The 27,211-nt window shown below is 47.4% G+C and overlaps 2 protein-coding genes across 7 annotated transcripts in view; one reads left to right on the top strand and one right to left on the bottom strand.

Moving 5' to 3' along the window:
• Positions 1-9,150, top strand: part of NT5C2 (5'-nucleotidase, cytosolic II) — a 63,786-nt gene extending 54,636 nt beyond the window's left edge. For 4 of the 6 annotated variants that reach the window (XM_015633142.3, XM_015633143.2, XM_015633141.1 and 1 more), the window contains 10 exons: positions 823-876; positions 2,005-2,088; positions 2,828-2,869; positions 4,021-4,128; positions 4,453-4,519; positions 5,124-5,294; positions 6,153-6,204; positions 6,442-6,502; positions 7,030-7,206; positions 7,429-9,150. In XM_015633142.3, the coding sequence (XP_015488628.1) occupies positions 823-876; positions 2,005-2,088; positions 2,828-2,869; positions 4,021-4,128; positions 4,453-4,519; positions 5,124-5,294; positions 6,153-6,204; positions 6,442-6,502; positions 7,030-7,206; positions 7,429-7,680 (1,068 nt within the window). In that variant the 3' untranslated portion in view covers positions 7,681-9,150. Of the gene's footprint in view, positions 1-593; positions 1,876-2,004; positions 2,089-2,827; positions 2,870-4,020; positions 4,129-4,452; positions 4,520-5,123; positions 5,295-6,152; positions 6,205-6,441; positions 6,503-7,029; positions 7,207-7,428 lie in introns of those variants that run through there. The other 2 variants (XM_033515483.1, XM_033515482.1) reach the window with 2 other exon arrangements.
• Positions 9,151-12,123: 2,973 nt separating this feature from the next.
• Positions 12,124-27,211, bottom strand: part of CNNM2 (cyclin and CBS domain divalent metal cation transport mediator 2) — a 118,492-nt gene continuing 103,404 nt past the window's right edge. Inside the window, 3 exon segments of the mRNA XM_015633467.2 lie at positions 12,124-20,122; positions 22,323-22,507; positions 26,142-26,207. Of these exon segments, the coding sequence (XP_015488953.1) occupies positions 19,913-20,122; positions 22,323-22,507; positions 26,142-26,207 (461 nt within the window). The 3' untranslated portion in view covers positions 12,124-19,912.

Genomic DNA, 27,211 nt, shown 5'->3' with positions numbered 1-27,211 from the left:
TCTGGCTTGGCTTCCTATTCCTTTTTATTGTGCCCAGATTTCATTTTTGTACTGTAATTCATGGGTTTTAGAGCATGATGCCACAAGGGTATTTGCACTTCAAGTCCACAACTTGTACATTGTCCTAATTATTAAAGCAGTATTCTACTGCAGATTGTTTACATTGGCACTAAACAATGTTGTCTAAAAAGTATTGGCATTGAAGAGAGAAATAGATCAGCTGTTCTCTAATTAGAGAGAAGCATTTCATCTTCTGCACACTCTTGTGCACAAATTTAGAATATAATTTTGTGAGCATTAACATATGGTTAAAGACCTGATTTTCTTGTTCTCCCTCATTCAATCAGTCTGTTGGGTGGGATGGAGAACCATCACAGGAGAACTCTGCTCACAGTTGTACTTGTGGTGGTCCTTTTACCCATGCAGAAGTCAGGAATCTATTTTTCTTTCCTTATGCAGTGTTGTGTGATACATGTTGGAGTTGGCCTTTGACTAAAGCATTATGGTCAGTGTTGGAGACAGGTCGTTAACTGTCTTGTTTGGTATGGCAAATCTATTTTTTGTTTGTTTCTATTGTATTCCCTTCTGAAAGGGTTAAAATGCTGTTGAAGTGGATTATTTACCATGGTGAGGGAATCGATGGATCACAGAGTTTGTGATGGTCCCTGCTACTCAAAGCCTCTCATCTCTAGAGTCACTGGTTCAGATTCGCCCTGGTTTGTACTTTCACAGCATTTTAAAGTGTGAAAGTTGGCATTACTTTGTTGTCTCTTACATCATAAGTTTCCATGACCTCACTGGGTTCTGTTGTTTCTATTTCAGGGATCGCTCAAGGAAAAGACCCTTGAGAATCTGGAGAAGTATGTGGTGAAAGATGTAAGTGTGAAGTTACTTTACTTGTGCTGTGTGACATTCGGTACTGACTAAGCAGGCAAGAAATAAACATGCTGATTTGCTGTACTAAATCACAAAACAGATAAGGCTGTGATTTCTATTGTAATAACCAAAGACAAAGTAGAAAGTTCAGATGCAGCCTTTATTCTGAGCCAGTGATCCACATGATTTTGTATTGATGTGCACAGTTTTATATGTAAAATATAAAAGCTAGAGGAAACGTTATCAAGGTGAACACACTGGCAAAGCTCATGTTTCTTTCAGCGATGAAAGCAACTGTGTTCCCTGCTCTTATTTTTCTGCCCAAGCAAACCTCTCTTTAAAAAGCAACAGTTGAGCATTGTTTCAGCCACATGACAAAAAGGTTACACTTAGCCATGAGGGACTGAGGGAAAGATCCTGAAAGACTCACCAGTGTCTAGTCTCTTGATAACCCCAAAATGTGTGTTTAGCACATCTAACATGTGTTCAGCAAGCTCCAGTGGTTCCCTTACTCCTGGCACCTCTGCAGTGTGCAAGGCCCCTCTGGACCACTTATGAAGTAAGTATTTTTTAGTTTAGATGAGCTCTGTGGTAAATTATCACTTTAAAGCAGTTAATCTTGTTTCTAGTTACACGCCTACAGAATTCTTAGGTAACTGTTCAGTGAGGTAATCAGCTATTTTGGCAATGGACTGAGATTTCAGATTCAATAAAAATAGCCCCAGGAATAAATTCTCCCTAATTTGAGGTTGGAATTATAATGCATTCCAACTTGTGGCTCGTGAGCTCAGATTTCACCTGCCTCTGGGCCCATTTCGGGAACGGACTTGGAGCTGGAGCAGATCGGTGGGAGCAGCACAGGGTGCCTGGCACTGTGGTTGGCAAAGGCACTGCAGCCCTGCTGAGCCCTTCCCCCTCGCCTTCCTCCCCTGGGCTGTGCTCTGGAGGGGTTACCTGGATGGACCAGCAGCTTTCCTGGCTCTGGCCAGTGCACAACACGTGAGTTTGCTTGCTCGATGGTTTGATTTGCCTTTTTTTTTTGTCTGGTGGGATCATAGTTGAGTGTTTTTCCCATGAGGAATGTCTGCAACTTTTGTGTATGACTTGGATGTTCTCCTTGGCTTCCAGGGGAAGCTGCCACTGCTGCTCAGCCGCATGAATGAAGTGGGGAAGGTGTTTCTTGTCACAAACAGCGATTACAAATACACAGACGTAAGTGCTGCTTGAATTGTTGGGTTGCTATATCATGGAATAAGCAGAAGCCAGCCAGTCATTTGGATGGGTTTTGATGGGACATCTTGTGGTGGAGAATTGTGTATTTTCTAATCTAGGATGGGTTACTGGTGGATGCAGATGAAGTCTTGAGTCACCTTTTGTCGTCCTTGTTCTGGCACTGAGCTAGTACAGGCCTGGTTTCAGTCCCACTGCTTCACTCAGTTCCTCCAGCAATTAAAAGTCTGTAAGGGAAAGTTATACTCCATTTTGGATTTTAGCATCCTTTAAAATGCAGACTTTCTGTTTCAAGTGAGACAGATAGTCTGAATACAAAAAGGTCACCAAACCAAGGTCCTGGAGAGGTCTGAGCAGAAAGGGCTGTCTGCTAAGCTGAGAAATAAACACAATTACTCCCAACTCCAGGTGAATGTCAGGATGTTGCAGCACTGCTAATCTAAAGATTTATATGCCATTTTAAAGCATTGCAAGATATACCTGAAGCAGTGTGCAGTTTTCTGAGGTGACTGTGTTATTTGATTATTAAAACTACTGGTTTGATTCCTATCATTGTCCTGTTTTATACATTTTGTCTCCAAACATTATGCTGACTTCTGTGTAAATTCTAAAAATAAAGTTCTGTAGTCTGAAAAGTTAAAATCAGAAAAGTATGGTTTTATAAACTACACAAATGCATGTTGAAAAGCACATATTTTAATACTTTCTTTCTCTCTTTTAGAAAATTATGACTTACTTGTTTGACTTTCCACATGGACCAAAGGTATGTCTATTCTAGACTGAAGTTGCAGTAGACACTGATGTGCCTAATTATCTGTGTAGCTGGAAAGCATTTTAATCCTGCTTCATCGGCTGCATGGGATTAGTTGCTTTAATCTGGTTAAAATACACTTGCTGTTTTGTGTCCTGTTTGAATGGGATCAAAGCAAATACAATATAACAAAGAGAAAAGGGGCATCATCTGTTCTCAGTTGATAATCTGTGTTAATCATAACATTATTTCAGTGATAAAACATTTCAATTGTGGCATTTTGTAGCCAGATTTCTTAGAAATAATGAACAATGGTTTAGATGTTGTTTAAAAAAGCCATGATGGAAAGGAAATAGTTTTATAAAACAGCAGAAATGTTTATGGCTGATCGTGCCTTAATTATCGTAACTCAAAAAGTTTTAGTCATGCTTTTTTTGTTGTTGTTTTTCTGAGGTCAAAATTCAGCCCTGTAACTTCTGGAGAAAGGTTTAAGATACAAATTTATGCTGCTCTTTCAGTCTCCCAGTGAGAGGCTATCTCATGTTCAAAAGATGTGTTCTTACATTGCTTTAAAAGCAGAAGGCAGCCAGGAGGGAAATTTTGAGAGTGTAGATACTCACCACAACGATAGCTAAGGAAGCCCCTTGCTGTGGTTTTGATCTCACAAAGCGCGGAAACACAGAGCAGAAAGGGCTCAGTATCCTTTGGGCAGGGCTGTGATTCAAAGCCATGCTCTGTGGAATAGAGTCCAGGCATTTTCCCACTCTTGGCAAAAGTACCAGCATGGCCTTGTAAGCTGAAGGTGTGGAGTTGCTGTGTCTGGGTGTGTGCGGGATGTCACCTTCAGGAGCAGTGGCAGAGTGTCATTTACCACATCTTTTTACGTGTCAGCTGTGCCCTGACAGGGATGTTCAGTGCTGTTCTGTCTCACACCATGTCCTCAGACCCCACTTCTAGGGCTGGGATGGGTTTGTGGCAAAAGGGGAATGCTTTAGGAGATGGTGCTGGCAACCCAGCATTGTCCCACAGGAGGCATGAGCTAAAGGATTTTGATGGTCCAGCAGTGTCACAAGGTTATGGCCATGGACAGTGACACTCCAATCAAACTTCCTGTGGTCTTTTTGTGTCATGCCTGATTCTGGGGTTTGTTTTTGCCGTTGTAGCCTGGGAGTGCCCATCGGCCATGGCAGTCCTACTTTGACCTGATCCTGGTGGATGCACGAAAACCCCTCTTCTTTGGGGAAGGCACTGTATTGCGGCAGGTGGACACGGTGAGTGGTCAGGGGAGGGTACCTCCATGGCTGGAAGGGCTCCTGCACCTCCTGTATGGCATCTCTCAGTGACAGTGGGCAATGCAGTGTTTGGACAGGACCTACCCTAGAGACTGGGCTGGAGTCTCCTCTTAGTGATTCCTGAGCAACCCCATCACCTCAAGGCTTTGCTGGCTTCCCTGACATACTGCAGATGACAGTAGGAAACCCACCTCTGGGCTCCTTGGGAGTGAGACAGACAAAGAGTGATGTGTCAATTGTATCAATATAGAAAAGATCCAGACCATCAGCTGTTCAGCACTAACACAACACCTCCTTCCACAGGTGACCGGCAAGCTGAAGATTGGTACTTACACTGGCCCGCTGCAGCACGGCATTGTGTACTCGGGAGGTGAGGAAGGAGCCCTTCTTGTTGTGTGGAGTGGCTCTGACATGGCCTTCAGCCACTCCAGCTGTGAGAGGACTTGTTCCAGGCATGGTTGTGCTTCCCAAAGCGCATTGCTTTGTGCCCTCTGCACACTGCACCAGAAACTCTCCATGATCAGAGCTGCACAGTGCAGGGAAGAGATGTGTAGAGATGGGCCTGTTCCTCCTCAAATGTCCTTTTCTTCCTTGCCAGGGAGGGTCTGGGAAATGTCTGCAGGGCTTGTGGTGGAGAGATGGCTGCACTGGCCCAGTGCAGTGTCCCCAGCTGTACTTAAAGGTGCTGCCACCAGCATGAACACACTTGGAGGGTTCCACCAAGCCAGAGAAGGGCAGTGGGTGGATACAGAGCTATCTGTGACACCCAGGGCTCCACTACTCTCACATGGGGGGGTGCATGGCCTCTGTTGCTGCCATTCATGTTGGGGTGTGCATAGGCAAAGCTGCTCCTGGGGGAGCTCCCAGGCAGGTGAGCAGCATCCAGGGCAGCCATGGTCAAGCAGGGGAGGTTCCTGGGAGGAAAATGCACCTGTTTTGGCTCACTGTTCTGAGCCATGCCATTCTTCTCTCAGGCTCTTCGGACACAGTCTGTGACCTGCTGGGGGCCAAAGGGAAGGATATCTTGTACATCGGAGACCATATCTTTGGAGACATCCTCAAATCCAAGAAACGCCAGGGCTGGCGGACCTTCCTGGTGATCCCTGAGCTGGCGCAGGAGCTGCACGTCTGGACAGACAAAAGCGGTCAGGAGCCGGGCAAGCCCCTGGCCAGGCTTTGCTCTTGCTTGTCTGATGCTGCACCCCTGAGATCGCCAGGGCTTAGGGGTGCAGGGGAGAGATCACCCTGGCTTGCCACTTCTCCTTTCAGCCCTTTTCACTGGGCCTGGATGCTGGTGGCAGGAGCTGGGGTGCCTCTCTGTGGGGTGGCCTTGGGGTCCCAGGCCTTTCCTGTGCTCTTTCCCAGGCTATGGATTATAATCAGCCAAGTGCTGCCTTGGCCACGGGAGAAGCTGCAGCTGGGTGGGGTTGAGTTGTTCCTCAATAACCCCAGAACCTCCTCCCTTCTCTGCATATATGGAGCCGTGGCTTCTATGCTGAAATATATCTGATAAGACCTGGGTTATTCTCCCTGTAATGCCTGAGCCATGACTGCTCTCCCATCTGCAGGGAGTCCCTATTCACCAGCTGCTTCCTCCTCGTTCCTCCCACTCCCTCTGCTGCTCTGCCGCCAAAGTGCTGTGTGTTTTCCATCCTCCAGCGCTCCTGCTTTTCTCCCAGGTTTGCCCTTTGGTGTGTAGATAGGGCTGGGGGTTATGCAAGTTGCCCCATGGCTGGTTGGAAAGCTTTGGTGAGAGCTGCAAAGGTTCAGCCTCCAAAACAAAAGGGCCAACCAGAAATCAAGCCCAGAGTTCTGCCCATGGCACAGAATGTGATTGACCCCTCTTCCTGTCCAGAGGCCGTGAGATGCCTCCAGTGTCCCTGCTCCAGTGTCCCTTTGCCACCATGCGAGGGGAGTGGGCAGGGAAGTGGGTTCACTTCCAGCACTTTTCATTTCAACAGTTTAAACTTACCCTTCTCCCCTCTCTTTTCTGGATTTTCCAGCCCTTTTTGAAGAGCTGCAGAGTCTGGACATTTTCTTGGCCGAGCTGTACAAGTGAGTGTTCAAACAGTGACAACTTTCATGCTGCCTCTCCCAGCTAACGAGTGGCAGTGACAAAACCTCGGGGTTGGGTTAGTGGCTCTGCTGCCGGAGCCTTGACTCGGGCCTGGGCTCTGCCCACGAGACCAACCTTCCCCTCCAGACCAGCCTCCCTCCCCTGAGCCCCATCCCACAGCATCTGGTTCTGAAAGACTTTTCACACCATGTATTTACCTTCTCGCCTGTAACTAGGCATCTGGACAGTAGCAGCAATGAACGCCCCGACATCAGCTCCATCCAGAGACGCATTAAGGTACCAATCATCAAAATCCCTTTTTATCCTTCTGGATCCCAAAGGGCTTAACAACCCAACCCCACTGCTCAGTCCTGAAATGCTTTGCTCTGCCTTTGGGTGGGCACAGCAGGCTTGGCAAAGCCACTTTGTCTCAGCTCAATGGTGTCACTGGCCCTCCTAAAAGGCAGCCTGGTCTGGAATAGGGTCCCTTTCCTCATGCCCACAAGCAGCACTGGCTGAGGGTGCTCATTGCTGCAGCACGCAACAGTGGCACACACAGGTTCACAGGGGCTGTGGCCTCTGGTTCAGCCAGCCCTGGGGTGCCAGCCTAGGGTAGTGCTGGCCCTGAGCCTGCTGCCACCTTCCTTTCTGTTACCTGGGGCTCAGCTGTGCCCTCATGCCACGGGATACAAGCACAGAAAGCCTTCCTGGAGATCCTTGCAGGTCTCACGTAGCCCCCCCAGCCCTCAGGGTGCTCTGCCTCAGTGTTGTGGCTCTGAGGTGCTGTCTGCCTGGCCCAGATCTAACCTGTTCTTTCCTCATAGAAAGTCACCCACGACATGGATATGTGCTACGGGATGATGGGGAGCCTCTTCCGCAGCGGCTCTCGGCAAACGCTGTTTGCCAGCCAGGTGATGCGCTACGCTGACCTCTATGCAGCCTCCTTCATCAACCTCCTCTACTACCCCTTCAGCTACCTCTTCAGAGCCGCCCACGTTCTGGTGAGTTGCAATCCCAGGGAGGTGGGCAGGGCTCCCAAAGGTGCCCATGCTTGTGCCCATTATCACTTCCACGGGACACAACAGCGCCATGGAGGGTTTGGTGGCATTTCATAGGCTGTGGACCAAATGGTCACATTTTGGGGTTTGCTCTCCATGTGTCTCAGGGAGGCAGCCTGGGACTGGGACACCCCTTGTCACCTCCTCTCTCTGTTCCATGTGCAGATGCCACACGAGTCCACAGTAGAGCACACGCACGTCGACATCAATGAGAAGGAGTCGCCGATGGCCACGCGCAATCGCACCTCGGTGGATTTCAAAGATTCCGACTACAAGCGGCACCAACTGACCCGTTCCATCAGCGAGATCAAACCGCCCAACCTCTTCCCCCAGGCACCTCAGGAAATCACACATTGCCACGATGAAGATGATGATGAGGAAGAGGAGGAGGAAGAAGAAGAGGAGGAGGAAGAGTAAGAAGGAAAAAACCAAGTATTCCTGAAGATAAACCATGACTCTAGCAGTGATCAGGAATGGATTCTGTTGTTGGGGCCCTTGGGGTGATGGGTTGGGGGGTGTGATTCTTGCAAAGGCACATTTTGAAAGTATTTGGAAACTTCTAACAAATTAACACTAATTAGGAGGAGACCCTTGTTTTCAGTTTTGCAGACGGTTCAAAAAGCTGATGGATTCTAACTGGGTGGTGCATTCAGATTGGACTGCCCGCCTGTGATGTCATGCTACTCCTGTTAGATTTCGGGATGCTGCATGTTTCTCCCTTTCCCATGATGTGTTTCATTTGGTTCTCATTTGAAGTGTCCTGTGAACGGTTTTTGGCATTTGTTACATTCTCTGTGGAGACAGAAGGGATGTGCTGGGACCTGCAGGAGACAAAATTATCCAAATCCTGCTGCCCGTTAGGTTGCTGCCCTTAACCCTCTGCTCCTGGGTTACATAATCCCCCCTCTTCATGTTAGCCAGGGTGTTGCTGTGCCTTCCAGCACTGTTTATCTTCTGTTGGTGTGAGTTTCTCTGTGTAAGTGGTTTGACTCCTCCAGCCATCATGGATGGCAGTGGATTCCAGCTCTTGCACTTCTGCTGCCATACACGTTTCACCTTGTAGCCGCTTGTTACCTTCTCCCAGTGTCTCCAAGCTCTCTCACCATTGCCATGTGATGCATAATTTCCAGGGCATTTCTTAAACAGCTGAGCTCCACACTGTTCTCGACTCCTCCAGTTTCAGCAGTAAATAATAACCCAGGAGCTTGAAGCTGCTGCTTTAGCATTACATTAGTCACTCTGTGTTCCTCCTGACCTTTCTGTCCTCTCAATTTTAAGTGAAGCATCCCAAAACCAACCCCAGCCACCATCTGGAGTGAAAGGGCCTGTTGAGCCATGGGGCTGCAGGCCACATGGGCCTGTCCTAAGCTAGGAAACAGCACATGCCACAGGGCCAGCCCCACGGTGGGAGCCAGGAAGCTCCTGGCCGTCCAGCAGCTGCCCTGGTCTTTGGTCTGGTGCGGAGCAAACGGAGCCTCACTGCTGGCCGTGGTGGGCAAGGCTGCGTCCCTGGCCAAGGAGTGTGATGGCTGCTGCATGGGGGTGTCCCAGGGATGGGCAGGTAGTCCTTGTGCCTGAAAGCCAGCCCAGGGAAGGCACAGAGCTGGCACACAGCTGGGCAGCAGTGCCCTGTGGTTTTCCTCTGAGTCATGGGTGCAGCCTCCCTTACTCCAGCCTCTGCCGTTCGCTGCAAAGGGATTACAACGAGGGCCCTCTTGTAATGAATATGACTGTTGTTTCAGTACCATAAACTCATTTAATTTTTTTCATTTTAAAGTACCTTAGTAGAAAATAAAAGAAGTAAAACTACACCACCAACATCTGAGCAGGAAAATGCTGCTCTAGTGGCAGTTGTTCAAGTCAATAAATGATGATGTTTCTAAGAAATGCCTGGTGTTTTGTGGTGTGTTGGTGAAATGATGAGGGCTGTGGTGGAGTTGGTGGGAAGAGATGGAACTGCTCTGTGGGGTCCCAGCAGGATGGGTGACTGGGCCACAGTGAGAGCATCTTTGGGAATTGGTCTTGTGAAGCACTGGGGAGCAGTGGCAGTGATCTTGCTGTAAGGGCATGCCTGAGCACAAGGCTTCTGTTACCACCATCTGCATCAGCCAGGAAAGCATGGCTGGCAGAGAAACATTCTGTCTTGGACACAGAGAGTGAGGAGGGGCTTTTTCATGGTGGGAAGGGGAACATCCCTACACTGCCATTACCTCCAACGCTGTGTCTTGCCAGGAGTGTTTCCCACAGATGTTACCAAGGACCCTTTCCTGCCCCCCTCTGCCCCTGCAAGACACATGGCCAGGGTGGCAGCAGGACACAGCACAGCCTGTGCTCACCAGGAGCTGCAAACCTGATTAAACAGACAAGGATACCCAGGGAAGGCCAGTGCTGCCACACAAGGCTGTGCCCAGCTTAGACAGGCAGCCCTGGGCACAGCCTTGCTCAACCCTCCCCTAACAAACAAACTTCTCATATCAACCAAATCGGACCTGAGGAGATTCCCCCATCAGCACCACCACAGAAGGATATTCAGTCCAGGGCCCAAAGTGCCAGGCAGAAAAGCAATACTAAATGGAAACAGCTGGTTGCCTACACTTAACACCTGACACTTAAGGGGTTGCTGAAAACTTCAGAGCACTGGGTCCCCGACACCTCAGTTTTGGGGTCTGGAGAGGAGCTCACACGTCTCCACAGTGAGGCTGGCTGCAGGAAGGGTTCCAGGGAGCTGCTCCTGAGCCCTTTCACCAAAGGCCATGCTGGGGTCTGCTATGTTTAAACTTTGTTTCTCCAAGTATAGCTACTTGAATTTTTTAAGCTTTAGCTCAGCAGCTGGGGGAGGCATGCGGCTGCAGAAAGGGAGGTCTGGGGAGCTCCATGCATTCCTCCTTCCCAATCGGTCACCACAAATAGCTCACTCCCAGCCCAGGGCTATTTCTGACTGAGATGGGGAGAAGAGTCCTCAAGGCTGGAGCAATGGAAAGTATTTGACCCTCACTTCATGGTGGGAAAATGTCGGGCAAAGCCTGACAGACACGCAGGCACTGCCCGGCCTTGCACCATCCTATCCATCCTGTGATGGCTCCACCATGAAGTTGTGGTAACCAAGGACCAAGAGCCAGGGTGAAGCTTCTTGCCCCGGCTGGCACTGGGGACATGGTCACAGCCCAGGTTTCCAGCGCACACCTTCCTCAGGCAGCTGCCCATGGCTGATCTGCACCAGCTGCCGCTTCCCAGAAGCTGGTGGCCTGGCAGTACCTGTGTCTCTAGCCACTCTGCAGAGCCTCAGGGAAAGCTCCTGTTGCTCTCTCTGCAACCTGTCCCCCAGCCCAGGGACAGACATGCTTTGCTTTTGCCCATCAGCAGTATTGTCTCCTGCAGCAAAATCCTGGTGGAAGCAAGATGAGCATGGGGGGAACCAGCCTCACTTGCCCTGAGCTCTCACAGATCTGATTTCTGGTGTCCCTCTTTCCCCACCACCTCGTGTCCACCTCCCTTGCTCCACAGAGCCAGAGTGGCTGCACAAACCAAACCCTACCAGACACAGGAACCCAAGGCTCCCTGCCCTAAACCACAGCCCTGCAGACATCGTGTGTTGGGCACTGCCACTTCTGACCAGGTCAGTCACCAGAGCTGCTCCCAGCTCCTCTTCCTCTGTGTCACCTCCTCACTCAGCAGAGCAAGGCCCAGCTGCAGCTCTGCATCACGATATGCCCAACCATGATGGAGGGTGCAAAGCCCTGTGCCAGTCCCCGAGCAGCCATTCCAGCCTCCAGCCTGAAGCCCCAGCATGGCAATCATGGATAAAGAAATTCTGTAACTGCAGAGCCACTGATTCACTCTAGCCCTGCACAAGGGTGCTTTCCCTCTAGGCCTCAGTGGGCTACTAGGCTGCCGAGCCCGGCCATGGCAGGAGGTACTGCTGGAGCCTTGAGGGCACAGAGCCCTGGGTTCAGCTTTGGGCACTGCTCCTGTCCTGCTGCTGCAGTGGCCTGGACCTAGCAGCCAAAATCCATCCCACCTTGCTGAAGGGATCTGGTCTCTTACACCCTCCCTTCCAGAAGTGCTGGGCTCTCTCTATCCTGCTTCTCCTTCCCATTGCTCATTACCACCAGAATCAGCCCAAAGTTGGCCTCCACACTAATTCTACTTACATTGTGCTTGTAGCATCCCACCTCCTTCCACAGGCTGCCAGGCCCAGGCACACACAGGGGAGCAGGAGTCCTCAAGGACCTGCCACTCTCTCTGTCCTGCTGATACATCGTGGGGGAGAGAGGCCCAGAGGAATGGGGCCACCCTGCAGCACAGAAGCAGGGACAGAGGCTGCACTGGGTGCAGCAAAAATTCCCACAAGGTTTGAACAGCTGCTGCCCATCTTGCTAACCCAGAGTTTGTCAGCTCAAGAGCTGAGCCTGATGAAAGCTGGGTGCAGGGAGAGCAGCTGGGTGGAACAGCTGTGAAGAGGAGAGGGGCTGAGGGATGGCAGAAGCACAATATGGGCACATGGCAGAGCTGTATCAGACACACAAGAAAGGGGCTGTTCCTGCACCAGTGTGAGCTGGAAGTGATGGTGGGCAAGGGACTAAGCACAGGCTCGTTCTCCCACTCAGAAATGTCTCTGTTGCTGCAGGCTCTACACAGCTCCACTGGTGAACCCCAGCACGAGGGGAGAAGGCAGCAGCACCCAAGTGCAGGGGAATGGAGGGACTCACTCCACCAACCTCTCCCATCCCCCAGAGTTGCTGTCATCCCCAGCCACATCCCTCACTGCAGACCCCTGGTCACACCCCGCCTGGCAGGAACCCCCACTACAGACAGATGGCATCTACACTCAAGAGACAAACATGACCTATGGAGAGCAGGTTGTAAATAAGGGGTTTTTATTACTGAAAGAAAAAGATTCTCATCCTTGAGGGAACTTCAAAAAGTCAGCTGCTTGCCATTGCCACCAGCTTCCCAGCCAGCCCCTGATCAGCAAAGCCACCAACACAGCCCTCCCCAGCTTCAGGATTTACAGGCCCAGACCCACCAAAGCGACGAGCAACACCTGCCTCTAAAGGAACAAGATCCGACCTCTCTGTGGCTCTTGGCAGCTGAAATGGAGATTAAAGACTGTTAAATGTGCCAGTAGCAGAGATCTGGGTACAGAATCACAGACATCAGCCCCACCACCCACATGCCAATATCTGTCCCTTGGAAATGAGGGGGGAGCATAGAGGAGGGAAAAATGCATAAACTGGAATGTTCAACAGAAAAAAAAAATCATCATTTATCTAAAAAGAATAGAAATAAACAAAATGCTTTAAAACAAAATCACAAAATATACAAATAAATCTGGTACAAAATAAATAGGAAAGATTGGAAATCTACAACAAAATTGGAATAATTATAAAATTAATTTGTATGACAATCAGTATATGAAACGTATACACTTCATTCAGGATTTCAGTTGTGCTTATTCAGGTTTATGTACACACACGGAAATACTGTAGTCAGAATACTACAACTCTGGAAACCCAAGTCATGTACAATATGATACAATTTGCAAAGACCACATATGATGGCAAATAAGACACAGGGAAGAGCTGGCTGGAGTGGGATCAGACAGCCATAAAAATGCACTGCAAAGGGAGAGCCACCATGCTCCAGAATGGGGAGACCAAGGCCAAGCCAGCAGCAACCAGGACAGGGCTTTGGGCAGCCAGGAAGGAGAAAGGTTTGGTGTGAGACTTCTGGCTGCTGAGCACCAGCTGCTTGTGGCTTCCAGGAACACACCTCAAGTATTTGGGGTTTCAGATTCACTGTTTGGCATCCAGGCACCTGCTCAGTGATTCAGGTGTCAAGGCAGGCTCTGCTGGAGGAAAAATATGCCAAGAGCTCTGAGGTCCCTCAGCAGGGCCTGACCCCGAACTGCTGGTAAGCCACCCTTGTGCTCAGAAGAACATGGATCAAATGGGACCTCAGCACTGCTGTTGGGGTCCTGGTGGGCTTCCACTTTTCAAATTCCATGTGATCTCCGAGGAAGGCAGAGTCCCTTGAGCAGCATCTCCTACCCTCAGTGTGAGAAATGAAGACAAAAAGGCTGCAGCAGGGCCCTCTCCTGACTGCTCCCCTCCTTCTCGCCTTCCGTAGCACTCAGCTAACGCCCAGTGAGAGGAGCAGAGGAGCAGCTGTGGCTGATGTGAACACAGCTGTCACAGAAGCCACACTGCTGAATCTAAGCCAGCACAATGCAGAAGGACAGAGCGCGTACCCTGGGTGAAAACCCACCAGCCAAGCCAGCCCAGCCTGCTGGACCTGAGATTTTAAAGCAGGAATGACACCAGAGCTGATCTAGGCCTGGCCAGACTGTCACTTCTGAGAAGAGGAGCTCATCAGGTACCACCCCTCAGCCTCCCACAGTGATCTTTGGGACATGCATTCCATATTGGCACCTCCAAATAAAGGCATCTGACAGCAATCAGTTTTTCACTTGTATTTGGAAGGATTTGGTTCAACAGTGATGCCCAGAGGATAAAACACCACCTCCTATTATAAAGCTCTGTGATCAGTGAACAGTTGAGAAGGGATGCTGGACTGCTATGCCAAGCACTGAATGCTGGGAAAAGCCCTTCCTCCCCAACAAATCCTGATACCAACTGCCATGCTGTTTCTGGAGGAGAAGACAACAAAGAAATCAAATCCACCCCTGGAGCACTGGAGCCACCTGCAGCCTTGGCATGTTTCAGGCTCACAACAGCTGACAAACCTCTAGTCTGGTTCCATAACAGGCCACTTCTGCAGAGTCCATCCAAACCTCTGCTTCTGGGGAGGATTGAACACCAAGCACTTCCTTAGCCAGAAATCTGCACTGAAGGAGCACCATTGACTGCAGATCAGTCCTACTCAGAGGAAAACAGAGCCCAAAGGTAAATGTTTTTCAGCTGGAGACAGAAGACCAGAAGCTTTGAGTACCATTATTTCCAGCATGAAGAATTGCTATAGAGTCTGACCTCAGGATAAAAAGAAGAAAACATCACTTTGAATTCAGTGCTACTAACCTATGAAACAACTCCATCTGCCACCTGTACTGTGACAGTGGCTGGAGGCAGCTTTCCAGGGACCCTTTCCCATCCCTGAAGCTCAGGAAAATATGCACACACCAGATGGAAAAGCTCAACTGTACCACCTTGGACCCACAGCAACAGCATCTCCTCATCTGGATGCAGCTCTGAGACTGGCCCCAGAGGAACACAACCCAGCATGAAGCCAGGCTACAGGACAAGAGCAAGACACCAAGCAGGATTGTTGAGGGGGCTCTGCAGGAAGCCATGGATGTCCAGGTCCCCTGTGCTGCCCACACACAGGAGTGAGGCCAGAATCACCACGGACATCACACCAACAAGAAACCTGCAGCTGATGGACCAAGTGTCACAGCAGTGCAGGGATGAGGGTGGCTGCTCAGCCCAGCCTGTGGTGCAGAGCCTGTCCTCCCTGCTGGTTAAGTCAGATGAAGGCTGCTCTCCCATCTGTACCATGCCCAATTGTGTTGGTTAAGCTCATCATTTCACCACAGGGACAAATCAACCCTCAGTATTCAGGGAACAGGTACTTCTTTGGGTCTGTGTAGAGCCCCAGAGTGGAGCCAGGTGGTGGGATGGGCAGCACATCTGGGGCTGTACCACACCACAGCCAGAGTTTTTGCCTTGAGACAGGGCACAGTGTGGACACAAGGACCCCTCAGTGCTGTGCGGGCACCTTTGGGATGAAGCCTCACGTCAGCATCACAAGAGGTACTCTGTACCATCCTTCCCCACCCCCAGCCCCAGTTTTCTACTGGTAATCCAGACACTGGATAACTTGACAACTGGTACACAGGTACTAGATTTAAAACCACAGATGTGTGTATTAGGTTTGTATAAAATATGGTACATCTTTCATGTGGGAATGATTTCTATAGAGAACGTAATTCTGCACAAGGAAGATGCATGTTCCAAGGGGTCCTGGAGAATGTGGCTGTGTTCTCCATCATGTAAGATACTTAAGCAGGATGCTCATGAGGAGGAAAGGGCTGCTCTTTGCCATCAGCACCCCCACTCCCCTTGGCTGAGCTCTGCAGAGATCACAGGAAGCACCACTGCTGCCCAAGCGGCCCCTCACACAAAGCTACCTCTTTGGTTTTCTTTGGGCTTATTTGAACCAGTTGTTCACACCAAATGTTGTTCACACCAACAGTGCCAAATCTCATCCTCATCCTCATCCAAGCTGGGCCCTGAAAGCTGAGAAGCAGCAATGGGTGATGTGTGTGGGCCACAGACAGCTCGCCCTGCCACCCCTAAGCTTTCTCCAGGCCTGAGGGCAAAGGGCCATATCCTGAGACTCCTACTCTTGCCAGCTCCACCCACACAAAAAGGCACTTAAAGAAAATAAGAAAAGCAAACAAAAATGACCCCAGTGGTGAGAAAAAGGGAAGTGAGTCCAGGAGAAGAAAGGAAGAACAGAAAAATGAGCACAATGTGAATGACTGGCAAACCCTTCTTCCAACAGGCCCAAGAACTGCACACCTTCAGCAGCCAGCTCCAGCTGCCCCCACAGCAACACCCCATTCCTGCTCAGTCTAGAGCAGGAACTTACAGAGGCAAAAAGAAGGTGAGAGGGAACTATATGTGACACAGGTTTGGAGCAGAAGTGGTGAGCAGAAGGATCTGCCCTGTGGAACTTCCTCTCCTGGTGCATCTGGATGGGGGAAGCACCTTCTCCTGCCACACCAGCCTTGGGGCCCCTGCCCACCAGCCAACATGGACACCCTGCCAGCATTCCTTATCCCACTGTCAGATAACCCATCCAGAGCTCCTCCAGGGCAGCAGTCTCCAGCTGTGCCGGGATTTCAGGGAGTGGACAAGTAGGGAATAAAACAACAAGCACTTTGTAAACTCTGAAAGGTCTGAGCTTGTGGCACAGAGTGGCTGAGGCTGGTTTGCTAAACCCCACAGAGCCCCTCTCCTCTCAGAACTAATGTGCTTCATATGATCTCCACATCACCAGAGTCAGTCTCATTTGGAGAAAGCTTCTCACTGGAAAGCAAGAACATTCCTTCACTCTTTACAAAGATTTGGCAATACACAGAATTTAAAAAAATAAATCATAGTTACAACAGATTCAGGTTCATTTCATTTAAAGGAAATTCAACCAACAGGAGTGTAAAAGATATAATTCACAGTTGTGCATTTAAGATATTAGTGTTGAAAACCTCACTTCAAAGAACTCTTGTGCAAAATTGTATTGACAGTAGAAACCATGGCTAGATGCCCTCCCAGCCTCCCCCGGCCAACAGGCCATCATCCACCCTGCTGCCTGCACCCAGAGGCAGACGGGCCAGGGGAACAAAGGCGGCAGCAGGAGATGACACAGGAAGATGCAGTATCTTTTCTACAAGTCAAAGCCTGGCCAAGGTCTGAGGTCAAGTCCAAAGATTCCCAAAGCCACCAGCTGTTGCCCTGCGCTGCGGTGACCGGCCGTGTGTCCTCATGGCACTGCAGCACGGCATCCAAGCGCCCCCGAGGCAGAGGGGGCAGGTCTGCTCGGGCAGGACACCCCTGCAAGGGCACGGATCGGATGCTGTGCCATCTCCACTGCAGGCAGGAGAGCCAAGCCCTGGCACCGGCAAACACCGTCCCGAGGCTCAGAGGGATCCTGAGCTGGGCACAGGGCTCCTCTGCTGTGATGGTTCCCACCAGGAGGGCCGGGAACCCCTTGCTTTGTTAAACAGTAAAACTGTAAATACCCTGAGAACAGGGAGACTGGATTTTTTTCCCCCTCAAGGGAGAGGACCATGCTTTGTTCTTCAAGCTAATTAGTAGTAGCAGCTCCTAACCCCTCTGGGTCAGGTATGTATTTTCCATATGAAACACATCTATAATCAACTATTTTTATGGAAATTAAGTGAAATTACTTCACTTTCCATTATTTGATCTGTACAAACGATGAAAAACAGTCATGCAAAAAATCGCCTGCAAATTTTGGAACAGTGCAGCATGGGCAGAAGCAGGAGGTATTTGCTTTGGGATCACATGGCTTTGGTTGAAAAAATTGTCGGGGTTTTTTTGGGTTTTTTTGCTTTTTTTTTTTGCTTTTTTTTTTTTTTTAAAGGGAAACAGACATTGAAACAAATCCTTAACCTGCCATAAGAAGCAGAAGTCAGATCCAGAGAGCAACCTCATCCTGGAGAGAGCTGCCTTGACTTGAACCTTCCCTCCTTTGGCAGGTTTGACAAAACAGATACTGCATCTCAAGTTTGCCACTGTGTCAAATACTTCCAACAAACTTTTACATTCAGCAACACTAGATAAAAACTGGCGAGATGAGTCCCTCACCAAGGACAAATGCTGTAACATCTGGACATTTTGCTCTGTGAGAAAGGTGCAATATTGGCAGCTCTCTTGGAAGGGGCAAGGGTTAGGGCAGCCCATGCTGTCACCAAGCCGTGTGCTTCAGCGGTGCTGGGCTGGTGCACATCAGAGCGAGGGTGGGATGAAGCCTAAGGAAACAATTTTAGATGGGAAAAAGTCAAAAAGCTGTATGTGGGAGCAAGGCTTTAGAGGGCCTATTTCGTCCTCACTGGGTGCACAAGTTGGATACTGTGCAATTTCTATGCCCCTTGCAGGAACTTCATCCAAATGGGTGGCTCCCACCAGGGTGGACAGCAAAAATTAGGGCTGGCTTCTGAAGCTGGAAGAGAGAGGAGGAGGAGGGAGACAGGCAAACCCAATTGGCTCTGACACCACACACTCCAGTTCCCATGGGGAGATCCTGCAATGGAATATTGCACCTTTCCAGCCACCAGTGACACAGACGGACCACGGGAACGTGCAGCGAGTGCCTTCCACAGCCCGCGAGCAGGAGAGACGGGGCAGGCCTGCAGGCACAGAGAGCTCTGGCAGTTGCATTTGGGGCTGGGGGCTTCTTTGGGTGTCCCCAAAGGTATTTTCCACATGTAAAGAAAGGGAAACGCTACACAGCCAGGGGCCATAGCAGGGTCTTGAAACAGAGAAACAAGGAACCACAAAGCCTGATTTACCAATCCAGATACTGAGGGCAATGTTCACATTTTTTCTGAGACAGCATTGGAAGGGGACAGGACTGGCAGGGGGACAACTTTCTTTTTCTGTTCATTTGAGGACTTAGACTCCATCTGTGGAAATGGGTGATGCACAACTGCCATAGGGTCCCTTGTGCTGGCACCCAGTCTGCATCCAGTTTTTTGGGGTGGAGGAATTGGTTTCTGCTACCCAAGGCAGGTGTTGTCCTGCACTGGTGGCAGCTTGGTGGGAGGCTCTCTGCTCTGCTACCTCGGTAATCCCTACAACAGCTGTTAGAAGGAGCAAGAGAGAAGGAAATGCACTAAATCCACTCAAAGGAATGAATGTGGCTGGGAACAGCCTGGAAATGAACCTGTCTGAATCCCTGAAGTGCAATACACTCGCGTCTGGAAAGTTTTTTCAGCTCTTGGAGAGGAGAGGATGGTTCTGGTTCCTCAGCAGTGCCCATCCTTGCACTGGCAGAGGTTTATTGTCACCTGGAGCATGTACTTTGGGTGTAATTGTAGCAGCATCTTCTGTGTTAATGTTAGAGATTACAGGGGGGACAGGACTGATGTTCTGATACTCAGCGAAGGCTGCACCATCTGCTCTGGCCAAGGTGATGGTGCACAGCCTGCTACAGCACAGGAGTGTTTAAAGACTTGGTGTCTCAGGGTGCACACGTTACTTCACCATGCAATTGTCAGAAACATCAATGAAAAATCACCCAGTTACTTCACTATGTAATATCACACCTGGCTTTCATTTCATGAGACTGCAGTTTTGCCAATTAATTCCTTCCCCCCAGTATCATCTTCAACACACACAAAGGTTTTGGAGGTTACAAAACTGTAAGTGTAACAATGCTTTTGCCTGTTTAACAAAGAAACCTTCTGAAATTTGAAACATTATTAAATACCAAAGTAACCACTCCTTCCCTGAAAATTAACTGCAAGAATATAATAATCCTCATCTCTTGGTCCTCCAGGTGGCTGAAATCAGAGGTTCCTTGAAGCTTGCTCATTCTTAGGACACAAATAACATACAAGTACCAGTTACTAACTTTTTCAACAGGGCAACAAAAAGGACCACAGAGGGGTGAGAAGAGGCCTAAGGACATTGGAGCCAATTTACAAAACCATGACAGAACCCACTTGAGGTTCATGAGGGACAGAAACAATTTAAAACTCTGCAAAATACTTTTTAAAAACATGATCTCTCTTGAAAAAATAACGGAGGAGCTTTTAAACTTCCCCATATGTGTTTGAGGAGGAAAAACCCAACAAGGATCAAAAGTACAGATAAAAAATAAACATAATTCTACTTTGCAAGAAGAATTTCCATCGTTCTCAAGGGTGGCTCACCATTCCCAAATTATGTTTGGGTCTTTAGTCTCTCTTGCTCTTTGCTCCTTTCTTCCTGTTTCTTCCTCTTCTGCTCCCAGAATGGACGCAAAAGTCTTTGGTCTCAGAACACTGGATGCAGCAGTGTTGCAAGCACACACTAACGGTGTTCACACTTGGGGAGGAGGCAGGAAGGAGCGAGGACTGGTCCTGCTGAGGAGATGGGATGGGTGGGTTGTGGGGAGTCAGCTCCTAGATGGCTCCTTCACTGTGCATACTGTGGTTGGGCTTGTTGTGAGTCACACAGTTCTGTTCGTTCAGCAGGTTTGCTGTCTCGTCTGGCAAACCATCGTGCAGCTCCGTAAGAGTCAGTTCGATTTTAGTGTTTTCACTGTCCGAGGACTGAGGTGTTTTGTCCATCCGGGATGCCATCAGGGCATTTTGGTACTGCTGTCTTGAGATCTGCTCCAAGAACAGGGAAGAAAAAAATAAAGTCAATCACACTTCTTTATCTCCCGTGGAGCACACTGAGAAGATAAGGTTTCCTCCCTTTCCAGATGACTACACCTCAACCCCTCTTTACCTGTTTCCATAAAACATCCCTGTGCTTTGCAATCCTAGAGCATCCCAGCTCAACACCCACAGCATGGTGACATTTCCAGGGAGGGTGGAAAAACAGTGCTGTGCAATCACCATGCTGTCAAAAGCAGGGATTTATTCCTATGCAGAGATTTTTAAATCAGACCTCCATTTCCCTGTAACCATGCACACCTTTAGGACCAGAACCAGAGATCAGTGAAGTCTTTCTCCCAACTTCAGTGAGCTCCTGGTGAGACTCCAAGTGTCCCTATAGAGCCAAGACAGCTCTATAGTACAAGTATAGAGTACAAGCATTCCTGCTCTTGTCTAGGCCAGCAAACACAGCAGGAGCTACAGCCTTATACATAAGGACATTTGATTCTAGAAAACACTGGGATGCTCACAGAGATGAGTCCAAATTAGCAATCCATGAAGTTTTCCACTGGTCTCTGCAAGAGTTGTCTGCACTCAGCAGAACAGTGATGACAGGAGCTGGCCTAGAGCACAGAGTGTCACTGCCCACAATGCCCCAGGGAAGCCCATAGTCCCTGTACATCTGCATGTGGTAGTGGAGGGCAGAATTCCTCCTGGAGCCACAAGCAACCAGCCCTGTGAACTCCTCCAGGCCAACCTTCTCAGCCAGGACAGGCAGCAGAATACATGTGCACTGGCAGCCCCATGAGCCCACAGCGATGGGTGATCTTGGCAGGCAGGAAGGTGGAAGAGATAAAGTGACTTTTGGAAAACTGTAAATGTCAGTAGCAACACAAGAGAGGGACTGGAAATGGACACAATCAGATGGATCAGGTCACAACTCCAAAAGCAAAATCCAAACATGCATGAGCAGGTCACAACCCCGGTCCTACAAAGTATTAATTGAATGAATGACCATGTGGCACAGTGAAAATACTATTGTTGACTACTCTGACCTACGCTTAAAGCAGAGTGATGCAAGAAGAGGTGTGCAAGTCTGACTGCAGAGATACCAGGACAGTTTAACATCCATTAGCCTCAGTATGAACACAGTGAGATTTGGAAGGACTCCACATAAACCAACACAGGGTGAGCAGCTGCTCTGTACAGCAGATTAGCCATTGAAATCTGTAGTGAGAATCGCTTGCCCAGTGATAAACATCTACTGATGTAATCTTTGAAGGATTGAACCATTAACCAGTGCACTTGTATCTCAAAGTTTTCACAGCAAGACTTTACTCTCCTTTTAGAATTTGGCTACAGAATACTCAGTTTAGCATTCTAGTGTATCTACTCTATTCCACATTCTTAACATTGAATTAACTAACAGAAGTTAAGTTCACAAATCACTTGAGCTGCATACAAACAAACAGTGAACATGCACTTAATTTAAGAAAAGCACCAATGTCAACTTCTGGCCACGGGACATCAGCTTCCCTGGACTCCCAGCTGGGCTGGAATTGCTGCCAGCATTAGCTGTTCCTCAGCTCAGCTAGATTTCCTCTCCCACAGGACTCGCACACATTTCAGCGTGGGATGCACCATGCTGGGGGACAGAGCTTTATTTCATGCAGCAACTCACTGGTAGTATGAGACATGAGCCTAATACATGTGAAGTTAAGATAAAGAGAAATGTCCAAGACTTCTCCAAGCAGAAGAAGGATGGCAAGTCGGAAAGTAAGATCAAGAACCCCAAACTGAAACCAAAATCAGAAGTGAATAAAAACTGCAACCAACAGTACATGTCTCATCCTTTAGAAAAGGACAGTGTCTGATAATGAAAGTTCTCCATTTCAGATGGGTCCAAAAGCTTCATGAGGATACGTCTGACTAAAAGCAGAGGTTATTTTCTATAGTATTTCCTCAAAGGACCTGAAATCCAGAAAATTATGTGACCAACCTACTTACAAGCCTAAATGAGAAGAACAGCGAAGACAAATCAGTGGACAGCAGATATTGGAAAAAAAGTAGTTTAAAGTAACTTTTAAACAGCTGCTTTCATAATGCTATTTACTCACAGAGGAATTTAGAAGGAATTCCCTTCCCCAGGCTCTCCATCCTACCAGCCAAGCCCGACTTTCCAGCGGGGTCTTTCTAGCTTTTTTCCTACCTTGACAAACTGAATGTCTGTGAGGGCTTTCACTGAGTAGTCTGGAACATACACTTGGAGGAAGGACGCGTTCAGCTGGTTGTTGCTGCTCCCTAACGTCGGGGTCACTGCATCGATGCGATCGCTCCGGTTTAAAGAGTCTGAGTGATTCAAGCCACAGGGCCGAGGTGGAGACTTGTTTTCGGCTAAGAAACAGGCAAGAGCAAGAGATTTCTTAAATCAAGTAGAAAAACTTTAAAGTCACCACTTTCAAAAGGACATAAATTGTGATGTAGCACAAATAAACTGCAAATGCTTAATCCATTCATAAGTAGATATGTGGCTAAACAACCAAATTATCCTGAAAAATGGTACATTTTCAGTCCAGAGCTGGGAGCCAGCATCACTGAGTATGCCCTAAACAAACCAGTACTTGTTTATGCTGCAACAAACATGCCCTGAGAACACAGTGCTTCAGCCAATGAGCAGAAACTACCACAGAAAAGTAACTTCCCACAGCTCCCTTACAGGAGTTCTTGATAGTCAGACCATACTTAACATATTTTTTTCCTTAATCATTGTTACTTTCATCCACAGTCAGTCCTAGCTGAACCTTACTGCCTTTTATGTCATCTGATACCTACATATGCCTTTTCCCTGAGCTAGAGCACACATTTTCAGCAGGAGTAACAGAGTCCTCAGCAGACCAGAGTGCAGTGCACATGACACTTACTTCAACATTTCCTCAGTGCTTGAAGTTGCAAAACCTCAATGAAGGAAAGAAAACTCCATGTAGTACATGCCAGCCAGTGATACAGGCAAAACAGTCCATGCTACAGAGAAAAATCTGTGTCCAGGAAAGGAGAACACTACAGACATCATTTTCCACCACTGGCCTTGAAGTCCTGCAGGGTTTCACTTGAAGACCTCGCAGCTGTCCCCTGTGAGTGTGACTGGACACAGCCTATCCAAAGCAAACGTGCTTTCGGGACACCACAGACATTCTGCATCTGTGGCTTCCACCCACGCAGTGACCCAGAAGAGAGGAGGGCAGAAATACATCCTAAGAGAGATTCCAAGCCCTCCTGCAGAAGGGCTGCACCCTGGGCACACACACAGTACATACTGATCAAAGAACTATCTTTGGGATCAGAGAATTTTTGTATCTTAATGCACTTAAACTCATTCAGCCAGCCCAAATTCAAACTTGATGTAAACTATGCTACTCACCACATGATCCCCATTCTCAAGCTGAAAGATCATTTTCATATAATCTTAAGATAACGTCTCTTTGAGCAAATCAACAAAAATATCCTTAAAAGCCTTTCAAATTCTTTTTCTGAAGACTTTTCTACATATAATTTTATTCCTAAAAAATAAAAAAACTCCCTTAAATTTAACTCTACCTTTGCTACTTAATCACTAAAAGTATAATATCTCCTTGTCCAAATGACACAGCCTTTCCTAAACCTAATACTGGAATACAGAATTGTATTTCTTATTCCTGATATTTCTGATTCTTATTCCCCACTTTAAATCCTTCTCATGAAGAAAGACCTTGCAATTTTAAAAGGGGGAATAAAAAAATATATGTTCTGACAACTTGTTAATTTCCCCACCATTTCTGCACTATGGAATTAGTGCAGAATTCCGTATTCTCCAGTGCCTTTGCCTACACCAAGTGCAGGCTTAGGTGGAAACACCCAGAACCTTGCAAGGTTTTCCTCTGTGCCAACTTGAAAGCCACAGCAGGCTGCAATAACTCCAGCCAGGAGCCAAAACTCTACCTGCACACAAGGCTTGATGATGAAATTCCCACTGGAGAACAAGGAACTGTGAAAGCTGGATGAATTTGTCCTCTTTCCCACCTGTATACAAAAATATGGCTGTGTGTGACAAGAACAGCATCGCTGCTGCTTGGGATAAAGGCTTCCATCTGGAACAACTTTACACCACTGTGACTTGCATCTGCCTTTTCTTTCCACCAGGGATCTTACAGTACATTACTAATAAAAAACAAAGGGTATAGAGCAACATGGCAAAGCATTATAAGAAAGAAAAAGGGAGATGTGAGACAAAAGGACAGAACAAAAAGGTATGATTTCTAAAAATGTGAGGGAAACAACATGATTTCTGGATGGCATTCAGTTCAGGAAAGGAGAAGAGAAGATAATGAAGAAGACAGGGCACAGAAGGAACAGATAACAAACACCAGGCAGGTCCACGTTAGAGCTTCTCTACCCAGATTTTCCTACACTCCTCACCTTTCTATAGAGGGGATAAAGAGCACAAGCCACAAGATGGACATCAGTACAATTGTATTATGAAATTGTGTATCAACAGTAGGATTATTTTCATAAGCACCCCATAAAAGGTCTGAGTTTCAAAACTGCTACCACATCGTGACAGTGACCAGGCTTACATTATCAGTTCTTACAAAGAAGATTCTTCCCACTATGATTTTCCCTTGTTTATTTTTTGTAATTTTTTTTTACTTAACTGGGGAAAAAGCTATAAAGTATGCTTGGCATTTATACTGGAAACAACCTGTGCAAAGTGTATATTTATTTGTGGAATGTAAAAGGAAAAATAAATGTGACAAAAGAAGACCTGGCAAAGCAAAAGAACCAAGCCAAGAAAGATAATCAAAGTAGCCAAGCTTAAAGGAGAGCCATCAGGTAGTATAATTAAAGAAAGATTAAGTTTCTCCCCCTTCTTTGGTGTTTAGCAGCAGGAAACTTTAACATGGCAGGAAAATAATCCCCTGCAAGGCAACAACCTGTAGTTTGTTCAGAACACGTATGAAGATAATTTAGGGACCAACGATGAAATACATTCTCTAAAGTTAAGAAAAAGAGTGAAATACAGGAAGCAGATGGTGAAAGTGTATAAAATGTATGATATGTATTAATCTTTCAGAGATGTTTCACTTAAATATGCACATCATCATCTTGCTTCCTTTTAGTTCTGGGGAAAGACTGAAAAAAACTGGAAAAAACTTCAAAAGGAAGACATACACTCACTGTGGCCCGAACTATTTTAGGATTCTTCTTTTCCTACAGACTTTCTTAATGGGTTTCTGTTTTTCCCAACCACTCCATGCATGCAGCTCAGTTCTTGATGCTTCCCAATTTACAATCTCTCAACCACATCTCAGAGCTCTTTTTGGCCCAGTTTGTTCCCTTCTTGGTCTCTGCTCTCCTAAAGAATTTCTGTGCCAGTCAGCTTGATGATACAGCAAGGAAAGGTCTTAAGTACAACAGGAACCAGAAAATGCTCCCACAACCTTCTTGTGCATTCCATTGTAAATCCAAGCACTCAGCAGATCACTGTGCCGGCCCCTGGCATTAACCTCACTGAGAGAAAGCTCAAAGCTTTCCAGGAATTGAAATGGCCAGACTGTATACAAACCATAGCATTTATCCATATGAGAATATAAAATACTTCCATTAAATAAGTTTTCCTTTTATGGCAGTTTAGCAGCAGACATTCTCCTCTGCCAAATGCATTTTCTTCAGAATTTTTTATGCCTCAGCTTGGGGGAGAATACATTCTTCCAAAAACATCTCCCCTCCTGATTTTCCACCAGCATCCACATGAGAGAAAAGAACAAGCACACATTACCAAATACATTTTATTAAATGTGTTTTTAGTTCTTCCCATTTTGATGGCTGACCAGTTACCACAAACAAAAGTTCAGGATACCTACCTGTGAGGCACAACTCTGTGCTGGACTTCTCCCTAACAAGCAAAGGGGTCAGACAAATACAGACTGCAGCTGACTTTTTATGGCATCAGGGCAGTCACAAGAATGGTGAAAATAGAAGCATGCAGATTTACCTGGAGAACCTGCTGCTAACAACTCTGTTCTGCTGACAACAAAGGTACGAGACAGGGACAAGGGAACTAGAAGAGGGAGAGAAAAAGGATGAGATCACGACCAGAAAGGCGGCTGCTATCCACACTTGACAGGGGAAGGAGCCAGCTGACAAACTGACAAACTAAAACCAGAAGTGCAAATCAACTGTGAAAAAGCAAAGGGTTAAAACAAAAGCAAAACCAAAAAACACAATCAAATTTTGGAATAAACCAAAAAGCAAGACCAAGGAATTGGAGTGAAGTGAGTAATTTTCACTTGCTTTTTAAATGATTATCCAGCACCAAATAGTCCATCAAGGTACACTCATATTTTGAAAGAGTTCAAAAGGAGCAGTGGTGCCCACTTCAGCCTGGAAGGCAAGAATTAAAACAAGCCAGAAAACATTCAGGGTGCTCCTCCTTATGGGAGTCAAATAATAGAAATAAAGCCAAAGGATACTTCATAGTTTTTCAAGTTTCCAGTAAAATATCAAGCAAGGCTGTGATTCTCCAAGCTCATCCCTATTGGGATGGGTATCATACTGCTCACCATCCCTGCAAATCCCTTCCCAGCTGCAGTTAAAGAAAAAACCTTCACTCTTTTCTTGTTTGTTTTTTGTTTGTTTGTTTTCTGTAGTTTTGTTTGTGCTGCTGTTTTTTTATTGTTCAGTTTTAGTGTCTTACTCGCCTGTTAGTGGCTTCATCTTCCAGGTGGGGAGAGCAAGCATGTGTAGTTTATTTAGGACATACAGAAGAGAAGTTTCTTTTCATTCCATGATAACCTAAACTTTCCATGAGCTTTCCTGTCTACACAGCAACAGGAACTTATTTTTATGAGCTGATCTCAACTGATATCTCAGGATGCCTCAAGACATCATAAACAAATTCCCTGAATCTGGAGGCAAAGCCAACAAATGAGGGATTCACTATAGGTAAAAAACGAAAAACATAAAACAAAAAACAAAAAAACAAAGCCAACCAGTTGAAGGTAAATTCAAGATTGACCAAGATTACTTTACAGTAGTGCATATTCTTATAAAGATGGATTTCAG

The sequence above is a fragment of the Parus major genome, chromosome 6 (assembly GCF_001522545.3).
Source record: "Parus major isolate Abel chromosome 6, Parus_major1.1, whole genome shotgun sequence".
In the NCBI taxonomy this organism is placed as follows: Eukaryota; Metazoa; Chordata; class Aves; order Passeriformes; family Paridae; genus Parus; species Parus major.
Note: the sequence above shows the minus strand (reverse complement) of the source record. Positions and strands in the feature narration are given on the sequence as shown.